At 42.8% G+C, this 12,191-nt stretch overlaps 1 protein-coding gene across 6 annotated transcripts in view; it reads left to right on the top strand.

Moving 5' to 3' along the window:
• The window catches only part of raph1b (Ras association (RalGDS/AF-6) and pleckstrin homology domains 1b), a 48,119-nt gene that overhangs the window by 25,735 nt on the left and 10,193 nt on the right, over positions 1–12,191 (top strand). For 2 of the 6 annotated variants that reach the window (XM_084347077.1, XM_084347078.1), the window contains exons 3-9: positions 1,120–1,239; positions 1,579–1,684; positions 1,841–2,035; positions 2,688–3,121; positions 3,897–3,968; positions 5,606–5,680; positions 9,734–9,811. In XM_084347077.1, the coding sequence (XP_084203203.1) occupies positions 1,120–1,239; positions 1,579–1,684; positions 1,841–2,035; positions 2,688–3,121; positions 3,897–3,968; positions 5,606–5,680; positions 9,734–9,811 (1,080 nt within the window). Of the gene's footprint in view, positions 1–1,119; positions 1,240–1,578; positions 1,685–1,840; positions 2,036–2,687; positions 3,122–3,896; positions 3,969–5,605; positions 5,681–8,047; positions 9,435–9,733; positions 9,812–12,191 lie in introns of those variants that run through there. The other 4 variants (XM_084347080.1, XM_084347079.1, XM_084347081.1 and 1 more) reach the window with 4 other exon arrangements.

Consider the following 12,191-nt stretch of genomic DNA (forward strand, 5'->3'; position numbering starts at 1 on the left):
CCATGAATATCTGATGTTTGGTCATTCCTAATCATTTGATATATATCCATAAGAATCCAATTCTCTCCAACAATGTAAAATGTCAATATTAAGTAGGGCTGCAACGAACGATTATTTGCATTATTGATAAATCTGCTCATTATTTTCATGATTCATTGTTTAGTCTATAAAATGTCAAAATTGTGAAAAAGTGACGTGTTTAAATAGTTGCTTTTGTACAACCAACAGCCCAAAACCCAGAGACTCTTTATTTGCTATCAAATGACAAAGAAAAACAACAAATCCTAACATTTAAGAAGCTTGAACTGGCAAATGTTTAAAATTTTTTGATGTAAAAGTGACTGAAACAATTAATGGATTATCGAAATAGTTGCCATTATTAGCTGGCAATTATTTTTCTTTTGACTAATTCATTAATTGACTGATATTGGAGACAATCAGCTGTTCAGTTGCATCACTAGATTGCTTGTATCCAGTCAACCAGGGGCACAGCTGTATCTTGCAGTTACATCACTTTCCTATGTGGCCAGTAGAGGGAGCTCTGTCATCACCTTTGACAGCACACAGCTGGGCTCTCATAACCAGCTCGCTGTGCCTCCCTACACTGACACCCTTATAGCCAGAGGAAATCTTTCATACAGCCATCAACACCACCTGCTAGTGCTGGTCACTGTGCTTCGATTGATATCTTCTCCACGGGTACGCTGCTGGTGAAGTGATTTAGTACAGATTTATAGTCCCCGAAAGTACATCAGTTTAGGCGATATTGATTGGTGTTCTGCACCTCCTGACGTCCATCAGCGTCCCTCTCTCTCAGATTTAGCTGGAGGTGGAGATGATGGGTGTGTCAGCGGTGAGCAAGCACACAAGACACTACAGGCCATGATTACACTGAGCTGGGTGCCCGCTAGGGGTCCATGAGCGGTTGTCATGGTAACAGGCAGTGAGGTTGGCATGAGCTGAGCTGAAGGTTTTTTTTTTTTTCCCTTCTTTAGATCATTCCCGCTATGTGGGTGTGATGTGATGGCGTGTGAATTTGTGTACACGTGTAGAATCATCCGACAATTTCCTAATCCCTTCCCTCTATTTCTGTGTGTGTGTGTGTGTGTGTATTTGTAGATGGAGCAGGTGTCAGATGATGAGCTGGACCATGGAGCAGAGGAGGATAGCGACAAGGAGGACCAGGACCTGGACAAGATGTTTGGAGCCTGGCTGGGCGAGCTGGACAAGCTCACACAGGTTAAAACGCACACATAAAAAAAAAGAGGGGGCAGTTGGTTACACGCACATATAGACTCACACAGGTAGAAGAGCAGACAGAAAGGAAGGGGCTGTATCCATAGCAACCTTAACACTGCTAATCCTGTCTCCCTATACTGTATCCTAGCAACTCCTCTCCCACCACCACTTTACATTTTGCATTTGTGCAGGTCTGCACTAGTGTGTGTGTGACCAAGCAGTCTAGCAGGAAGACATGGTTGCTTAGATCCTCTACATTGACTGTAACATCAGAATGAGTGGGGTTTTGCATATGTGCACCTCATGTTTTGACTGTATGTGTCTGTGTGTGCTCTGTAGAGTCTGGATGATGGCAGGCCCCAGAAGGCGCTGCAGAAGCCTCCTCTCAGACAGGAGACAAACATGGCCAACTTCTCCTACCGCTTCTCAATGTACAACATAAATGGTGAGACCTCTCTCGTCTCATTGGCAGTGGTCCAGATCAGTATAATAACAGCACAGATCCAAAAAAGATCAGACAAATGAAATCTTTAACCCCTTCCCCCTTTCCTTCTGCCTGCTCTCTGTTCTTCCTCTATGCCTGATCTGTTGCTCCCTGCAGAGGCGTTAAACCAGGGTGACACAGTGGACCTGGACGCCCTGATGGCTGACCTGTGCTCCATCGAGCAGGAGCTCAATACCATTTCCAAACCAAATTCCACATCTCGTGGCCAAAGCAAAGGCCAGCAGCGGGCCCCTGGGGGGCGCAGTGCCAGTACGAAGCACACAGGCACCAGTGGAGGGGGAAGCAGTGGAGGTAATGAATAATGTGCTTTTGGGATGGTGCTTCTTGTTGTACTTAACAATAAAACAATTACTCCACCAATTACTAAACATTCATATTTTCATTGTAAACAAATAAGGCTTTTGTGTAGAATCTTCAGCCATACTCTACTTTTTTCCATATAAGTGGATAATAGTTGGACATGGAACACAAAGGAGGAATGCTTTCTGGAATAAAACAGGAAGATGTCACTCTTCTTCTCCTGTGTTTCCAATGGAGGAAGAATGCTGACGGGGAAAAAAATCCCTTCCAACACGTCTCACTAAAGCCAAAGACAAAATAAACACATGCAGGGTAATAATACAGAGGAGGAAGGAGGGGAGACAATTAGCAGCATCCTGTTTGCAGCAGGAAAATTTAGTCTTTAGCATACATGATGGATGACTATACCACTTTGGCTTGTTTTTTGTTTTTTTTGCCATCGCGTGTGTGCGTCATGAATGCAGTGTAATGTTAAGAATTTGTCAATCTAAAAAAACATCTTACTATAACTGTTCTCAGTGAACACAGTTTGTTCCAGCATCCCAACATTTCTTAAATCAGGGTTGTAGTTTAAAATGTTGTCCACCTACTATTCGTTTCTTCTTCCATCTGAGCTGTGTTTAAACTTCAAACCCCCCAACAGGAAGTGCCAGTAGCAGCACCCGGGCATCCCCAGCCAACACCGTACGAAGCAACAGCAGCAGCACCCGCCCTGCAGCCTCCAACATCTCCCTGGCTGACATTACCTCTCAGCTGGAGAAGGCCTCTCTGAGCATGGATGAAGCGGCACGTCAGACTTCTTCCTCTTCTTCCTCCTCCTCCTCCTCTTCTTTCTCCTCCACCACACTGCGGCGGCCCTCTTCCGGATCGTCCGGCGGCGGAGGACAGCACCGGAGGACGGGCTCAGTGGGCGCAGTCAGCGAGCAGGAAGCTCCTTCCCAGCGGTCCAGTGTAAACTCAGCATGTGCCTCAGCGTCCAGCATGGACTCGCTGGACATCGATAAAGTGACAGCGGGCGGAGATGTGGAGGGACAGAGCAGCCCGAGCGCGCAAGGACAGAGCCAGACCAGCACAGAGGTATGACACTGAAATACACAAGGCAACCCACACAACAAGGATGTCCAAGAGGTAGACCTAGTATTATCAGCTAATAAGAAAGTGTGTGTGTGAGTCGCAGTACGAAAGACTGTGTGTACATTTCCACATGTAAAGGTAAGTAAAATGTGAATCTGCTGTGCATCATTAACTTTAATGGGGGGCGATTTTCTAAGAAAATCTCAGTAACCCTGAATTGACCTCAGTCTGGCTCTGGTCCTGCATGTTTAACCACAGAGCATGCCATTTGAACAAAATTGCATGCCTGAAATGTGTTGATGCACAATACCGCCCGTGTATTTTGCATTGGATGGTGTGTTCAAGAAAACATTGTAATCTCCTATAAGGCTCCTAACTGTGGATTACAATGTTAACATCTGCCACTTCTGAAATCCTTTGTTCACTCCCCAAGCATCTTGATTCTCTAACAAAAGCAAAGCGTCCTCAAAGGTGCATTTGAGAGTTTTGTTTTGTGAGACAAAGATCTTAACCGATTTACTGTGTGTATATATGACAGATATGTGTGTTTAGGTAACTTTTAGGAGAGCTAAAGTCGAGGGAAGGAGGAGACGAAAGTAAAACCATGAAAGTGAGATAGTATTTCAGTTAAGACTGAAGAAGTTGACACCTAAACACAGTATCTTGCATGTCCCCTGTCCCCCCCGCATGTGATCATATTATCTGTGTCTGCATCCTTTCCTATACCTGTGGTCTCTGTCCACGCACACCTTGCCTGCACCTCCTGACATTCCCCCAGCATGTTACACTGCGACGGGCCAGACGGCATCTTAACTTCACCTCACGAGAGGGTGAAATGGATCAGACCACTGTAAGTGCAAGAGTGTGAGATTGTATGTGTGCATGTGTGTGTTTTGCACATTTAAGGCTGCAGGTTAATCATTTGGAGTGCAATCATATATTGAGGAAATATTCATTTCCACCTTCAAACAGATGTGAAATATTGTCACTTTTAAGTCATTTTGATTTCCTTAGGTTGCCTATTAATGCTGAAATGAGAGGTCAATAAGGCCCTGTTCAGACCTGGTATTAACATCTGTCCTGAGTGATCCAACCACAATTGGACAGTCAGCAGTTCACACCTGACACATCTGAACCTGCATCTCAAGTGACCACATGATCAGATCTCACTTCAGTGCTTCATATGACTTTGCATCTCTGGAACAAAAGACCTCAGTGTTTTTTACACAAAGAAAGAAAGAACATAATGTATCAAATTTGCCAAATTTACAAGAAGGCCCAAATAATTATGATTTTGTTATGGTCAGCTTTTAACAAAAAGTTTTTCTTAACTCAATAACTCACAAAATTGTGCACTTTTTTGCAGCAGTCTGGTGTACTTCTCCAGGGGTGACAAAAGATGTAGCCTATATTGGTCACTAATTGGTTACTCTATGTTAAAAAATTCAACACATTTACCGTCAATAATAATGATAGTCTTCTTTTATAAATCCAGTGTAAATGGTGAAATCATCTGAAATGGTGTCTTCAAAAAGCCGCTAAATGTTGGCAGATAAGACGCCCCTTAGACACAGAAGCAGACGGGCTGGTACAGGGCCGTCACAACAAACTGATACTTTTTACAAGAAAGGAACAACCTCATCTATTGCATCTAATGCCAAACTGACAAGACTGACAAGAGTGAATTTGCTGTGGAGTTTGGAGACATTGCCGTTTCTAGTGAACCATGTGGAAATCCGACAGCGTGTTGCTAAACCTGCCTGTTGTTGTGGCTTCTCGCTGTTGTTACGCCGGTGACATCAGTTGAGTAGGCGATCCTTTTATGTGGCCACGGACACATTCGCTTACTCACTGCTAAAAGAATGTGGTCTCATGCGGCCCAGACCACCTCTGACGTGGTCAGGAGTGATTGTACCTCTTGGTGCATTTATGCCTGTACTAAGAGCTTCCCACTTGTGATCAGATCACTCAGGACACATGATTATAACAGGTCTGAACAGGGCCTCTAATAATTACAACATCATTTTAACTACATTTTAATGGGTGGAATATCGTAATTGAGATGGTAGCTATAGTGTGCAGCCTTTGGTTTGTGTATAATGCATGCACAATAAGCATAAAAGTGTGGTTGGTGTGGAGGGGAGATTGCGTGTGTGTTTGTGAAAGTAGCTGTAGACCATAGGTTAGCTGAATGCACAGTATACTATGTATTCGAACACTCCAGTCTATTGCAGTCATGTTTTCTCTGTACATATCTACAGTACTTCTCACAATCATTGCTTCTTTACCCACAGCTGCAGCTAATGACAACCACAAATGCTGAGCACTCCATTTATGGAAACTTCTCTGCCACGCTTCTTTTATACACAAAAAGATCAACATACCTGCAATTAATAAACCTCCAAGAATCATCTGGCACTGACCTTTCTACATTTTGTCTGTTCCTCTGCTCTCCCTTTTTATCCCCCTCTTCTCTCTTCACCCAAGCACTCCTATCTGGACCGAGAAACCTCGCTCATTCTGAAAAGCATAGCTGGAAAGCCTTCTCACCTCCTGACCAAGGTGACTTCCATATACACTCGCTTCTTTTTCATCTTTTTCTTCTTCTTCTTCTTCTTCTTCAGATATCTCATGTCCGTGCACACTGCACCTCTCTTCTGCTTTGCATGTGTATAAGTGGAAAAATCCATGCTTCAGTGACTGTCAGAAAACAGCTGCAGGAAATCAATTTATTTGTTTACTTAATAAAAAAGAAAAAGAAAAAAAGAGGCAGAAAAATAACTTCTCAGCCAATAAAGGGGATGTTGGCTTTTTTCAACTCTCACCCTCTCCAACAGGATCAGGCCTATAATGAGAGCTGTATTAGAATTCTTGGAAATTCAGTAATGCACAAATAAAGAGAAATAAATGAGGCAATTTGAGAGAAATTTGACATGCCAAAAAAATGAATTACAAGAGTATAACACAACATCAGAATGGATTTTGCCCCTGTATTACTTTTCAACACCCACCCTGTACATACTGTGCCACACATATAGGCTGATTGTTTGTGTCCTATTTGCTTCGGCATTTCTTTCTGACTTGCAGGCAGTCTTTTGCCAGTTAGTGTCCATTTCATACATTTTCCTTTCTTTCCACTTGCAGTTTGCTTTTGATTTGCACTCTGTCTTCATTTAGAAAGGAAAGCTTGTGCAGGGAACAGCAACTGCTTATGAAGTTATGTTATTAGAACTGTCGATTAATCAATTACTTAATCGACAGTAATTGATTAATCGACTTACTTCTCAAAAGAGAATGAATCTACAACAATATTGATCGATGGCAGAAATCAAATATCTTTGGGTTTTTTAATGGGTGGTTAAATAAAACAAAAACATTGCCAGAGCTTCACAGCTAAACAGTGTTGCAGCATTCTCTTCTGAACAACTGAACTTGTTTTAAAATCTTATAAAAGAACCAAAAAAACTCTGGCTCTTGACCGCTTGTTTGATGTAATTAATGTCTGCGGAAGCCCAGAGATACCAAATTGATTAGAAAAGACGTTATTTAACCCCCTCAACTCGTGGTTGAGCTTGTGTATCCACTTAAGACAGGGCGCATGCTAATGCTTTTAGCTTAGCAAGAACACCAAAGATTTTTGCCTTAAAAAAACAGTGTAAATAACCTCTTTTCAAGTCAGTTTGGGATTTTGGGGCTTCCGGAGACTTGGATTACGCTGGACGAGCTGTATGGAGCCATTGCATGTCTTTGTTTGGACTATGAAACCTGACTTTCCATCAGCATGGTGATGAGTAGATAATAATGACTTTTTCGGGTGAATTGAATGTCGATGCAATTGCTTTGCTATTTGATGCATTAAATGTACATTAAACATTTGGAATGTGAGCCCTCTGTGTTCAGCTGTTCCTCAACACTTCGTCAAACCTCTCTGCAGCAGTCAGTTGTCCCTGCAAAAGCGCCGGTTGCAGCCTTGGCTCTAGTGCAAAGCTTATGCTGATCAGATGTGCGTGTCGGTTTATGTTTTAAAGTTGGCCACTGTTGATTGTGATTTATTGTAGTCGCTACGCAGCACAGAGTGCTTTCCAAGTGCAATGCGGGAGATTCCAGTAGAGGTGGAAGATGCAGGTCAGAGTTCCTTACGTCCTATTGAGAGTTAAAACCAGCTTTTGCTGAATATGTAACAAAGCACAAATGATGCAAATCGCTTAAGCATGGGTGTGGGAGATTCTGGAGAATGATTTTGATTATTTTCAGGTCGCCTTCCAGGTTAAAGACTTCGGTCTTGTGCTATTCATGTGAAAGTAAACTGAAAGATCCTCATGAGAGATCATTGGCATTAAATTACAGATTTCCTTCCAAAACTCTTTCCGTGATCTCCATTTATTTGAATATGATAGAAGCCAACATTTAGCTGGCTGACTCTCACTGTAATATCCACACAATTCATCTGTCCATGAAAATTTTTACAGCCAAAAATCTTGGAGGGGCAGTTACTTACTTTCTCTTTGTATTACGAAACAATGGAATGAATTCAACTTTCAGGGCTATTGGTTTCTGGCATATCGGCTCTCAGTCTGTCTGTGTGTACAGAGAGCATTTGAGCGTTTTTTAAACGCGGGGAGAGGATAGATTGCCGGCGGCGTACAGGCTGTGAGGGAGTTTATGCGTTAGTGTTACACTTTTCACCAGAGAATAGGAGCGAGGGAGCCGCGATCGCATGGACTCACAAATTCTCTCCCTCTCCTCGCTCGCAAATCAGAATACTGAATGAGTGCAGGATGTTTGGGAACAAGCGAGGAGAGAGGGAGAGAGAGAGAGAGGGTGGAAAGACATCAAAGGGAGAGGATGCCAAGATTTTTTTTTCCAGGCTAGGCAGAAGAGCCTTTTAAAATTGGCTCTGGTGTGGCTCAGTGTGAAAGTGGAAGGGAAAACGCCTGTGGAATAGGAATCAGACTAATGTCTAATAAAAAGCAGGGTGTAGGTGTCATGTGGTGAGGAAATAATGGAGGGGAGAGGGGCTATGCTGACAATTCTGGGGCAAAACCTACAGTGTGACTCAGATTGACTCTGGACTGTAATCTGCCCAACCCCCGTGACCTCTTCCCCCGTCACACACACTCTGCTGACTAAAAGCCTGCCACTATGTGTTGGCCAAACAGAGTGTTGGCTTCATTGTATTAATGTGCATGTGCCTTGTAGCTGGTCATGTGGAAAAGGTAGTCTGGGTCAAGGAGAGGGGATGGGGGTTCTCGAGATAAGAGGCTTGGGGTTGTTAATACCCCTCACCCCCTCCACTTTAACACACATGCTGGCGTATGCACGCACATGACTTCAAATATTCAGCACCTCAGATTCTCATTCACCCAAATTCCACCCTCCGTCCTTGTCACTGTAGTTTAGCTCAGGGGCCAGTGTCGGTCACAGTCTCCCACCTTGTCCTGATTGGACAAAAGGGTAGCAGGGTCTTGCGGTCGGGGCTCGCTGGTTGGCTGACCCCCCTGTTCTACTATTTTCGTGGGGATTATGCTCCATCGATTGGGCACGCTCCCAGACCCCTGCATCTGATGTATAGAGAGAGGAAGGAAGAGAGTGATGGAGAAGGGGGAGAGAGAGAAGCAGGAAGAGAGGGTGGGATGGTAGAAGGGGGAGGGGCGTCCTCCCCACTGTCTCACTTGGGGTTTTTAGTCAAGTTGTGCTCGTCTCGGGCGCACATGTCTGCAAGTCTGTGAACCTGGGCTGTCACAAAGTCACAGCTAAGTCTCGGCTAGCTTATCTGCTTTTTTAAATGCCAGTAGCTCACTGTGAACGGTGGAAAGCGGACACTTTTTTTTTTTTTTCTTTTTTTTTTTCTCAATCTTTCTATGTTAAGACGACTGAGAAAGATGTCATTTTTGTCTTTAACTGTGGACGAATCTGGATATTTTTCTCATCTTTGCCCTTGAGATGTGACTATGATCTTTGCAGGAGATCGCTGCATCTTTGAGTGGAGGGCATAGAGGCTTTCTGAACTGATCCCACACTCATCCGCAGCCTCTCGCCCTTCGGGGATCTTCTACTATTGTTTCCCTTCTGCTGTATAGCGAGATCAAAGGAAGCCGCTGCAGCTCCATATGAATCCAATATGGAACCATAGACGGCAAATGGAGCGCCATATTTGAGGGAACACCGGAGCGATGTCGCAATAGCAGCATTGGCTATCACGGTGTTTATTAGGGATTGATCCAATATTCACACGAAAGTGATAAAACACACCCACTGTACACACGTGGAAGCAACCTGCGGAATGGAGGTGATGGCATCTTGTTGGCGGGGGCAGGTAAGCGACCCAAAGCATGGAAGAATTGGATTAGGTTTTTCACATGACACCGTGCGCCATCATGCCAGAGGCTTGTGCATTTAAATGGTTGAGACGGCTGCTTACTATTTAATGAAGTTGTGTGTGCGCATGATGTCTTATTCCTGCCAGAGAGTAATGAAAGACATGCGTGAAGAGGATGAGGCAAGGTTATGAAACCAGAATCGCTTTCTTAGTTGTTGTCAGGGTTTCCGTGTATGTGTGTTTTCTTTTTTATTGTTTGACAGCTATATTAACCATTTTCCTGTCTGTCCATCTAGGAGGAGCAGGCTGCCAAACTGAAGGCAGAGAGGATACGAGTCGCCCTCGAAAAAATCAAAGAGGCACAGGTCAAAAAGGTAGGTCCACCTTTTCTCCTTTTGTACGCGTAGGCTTTCCACTCACTGACTCGGTTTCTCCTTTAAAAAAACCATTCTGACTCATAATAATCGCTGTCTTGTCATATTCACTGCACACTGCATTTCTTTGTGAACTTCATTCACAGCGAGGCGGTGAAGCGCGGAGAAAATAGGTCATTGCAGTGTTTGATTATGTGTGTGTATCTAGCGGGGAGGGAGCAAGAAATCAGAAAGGGAGCGCTGCGAGACAATGCAGACACATTCTAAACAAAACATCTTATTTACCCACTCCAACCAAAGGAGTGCTGGATTTTGGTGAACAACTGGGGCGCCTTGCTCCATTGAAAGCCATGACGTGTCCATTGGGAAGATGGCATGGGACTCCACAGGCAGGCCATTTTTTGCCAGTGTTTCCGGCAGTGAATGAACTGTCTCTGTGAATGAGAGCAACAGAATGGTGGCCTTTTGAAAGCAATGAATGGTTGAGACCCAATAGTGTTTCGACGGACAGGGCTCGACTTCACTCTTCCAAGTGAATACAATACGACAGGATAAAGAGTGCTGGTACAGCTGGGACATTAAAGATCTTTGTCTTGCATAGCAGAATGCTGTGATGTGCTAAATTATTAGTCCTGTCTGTGTCAGCAGTCTACACAGCCAAACATTTTACTATATTTTGGATTCTTGACATTGAAGCAGTTTAATTAGATAAAAGCTTCAGAGGCATAGTTTTTTCAAGCAGTGGGATTTTTGGTTTGATTAAACTTTTTTGCTGCCAGACGAGGGGGTTTGTGGGGTCTCTCCTGTGAGAAATGTAGGTCAGACTCCCCATGTCTTAGTCTCACAGCTCCCCCAGCATTCTCATTGGTCCAAGTTTCCGTTCAGTAAACTGTACCCACATGCTGATTGGGTGTCAGGCTCCTAGTGGGAGGGCACAAACAGGAGGTCAAGGAATTTAAGGCTTTATTTGGTTTCACACCAGGACAAGTCTTATGTGGGCTGCAGTTGTGTGAGGCTGGATTTGGCACGTGTGTGCTTGTCTTATACAGCTTAGTTTAGGCTTGCTTGTTATGGGAGACTTTGTTGGCTATGGATGCAAAACTTTTGCCAGATTATTAGATTTTAGTATTTAGTGTGTATGCAACATTGTGACTGTACTGCCCCCAAGTATTTAAAACAAGACTTACAAGCACAAGATCAGATTTCATCCTTTCAGTACTCTGAAGCAGATTGTGGCTTGATTTGAGTTGGACTGTTCCTGGAAAACGTTGTGCCTTGAAATATGTCCATATAAAATTAACCGATTGCCAAATGTTCCAAGTGAATTGTGCTCCAGAGGCCTTTAAGGAATTACATGAATTTTTGAAGGGTTTTGTTCATTTGGGTATGCTTCCTCCAAAGAAATGAGTGAAAATAATCACCCTTTGTCCCCAAAGATTCCTGCTTCATGCTACAGTATGCTAAGTGATATTGCGATATTTTAAGTCTATATCACCATACATGATATTTTGAAATCTCCCCAAAGCACTTAAAAAATGCTAGGAGAAACTCTATTACTGACCAAATATCTCAACATCAATATTGCGACAGTATTGAAGGGATGACTATTTGTACTTTTACTAAATATTAACATTACAAGATTTTTGATAAATAATCAGCAATAATGTAGATATAATGACTAACTTGTACTTTCGTTCTAATACTTGCATTAACCAAAAGTCTGGTTAGTTCAGAAAATTACATCACTTAACCTTAATGCAGCCTTTGAAACCAGCAAAAGACAACACTTACGCTACATCACATTACATCAACATCCAAATTCTAGTATATAGTGTCATATCACAATAACGATATAATATCAATATATTGCCCATCCATATGCCATTATTATGTCAAAATGATGCGTTTTACCTTGTTAGGAACATCCTTAGCTGTTACAACTAATTTCCCAGACATTTAAACTTGAGTTTAAACTTACATTAGTCCACAAGTCTAAAAAATAAAAACTACCGGTTTACTCAAACCTATAAGGTTAAATGTTGTCTGAAAAATATTGCATTTATAGAAGAGCTATTGGACACCGTTAATCACATTCTTCAATAACCAAATAGTATTTTGAATGCTGCTTAACTACTGCTCACTTTGAATATTATCCTACTAAACATTACAACAACTCACCAAATAAAAGTTGACGAATAACATTTGTTGAACAAAACTCTATAAGAAATGTGTCTGATTATTACAACAGGATTTCATCGGGTGAATGCAACAGTTTACCCGCATTGTTGACATTCGTAATTGATACCGGTTCTTTTATAAAGCAACATTTGATCAGGAGTGCAAATTATGTCCGCATGTAATTTAAATGGGTAAACAAACA

The sequence above is a fragment of the Pagrus pagrus genome (assembly GCF_965226575.1).
Source record: "Pagrus pagrus genome assembly, chromosome: 24".
In the NCBI taxonomy this organism is placed as follows: domain Eukaryota; kingdom Metazoa; phylum Chordata; class Actinopteri; order Spariformes; family Sparidae; genus Pagrus; species Pagrus pagrus.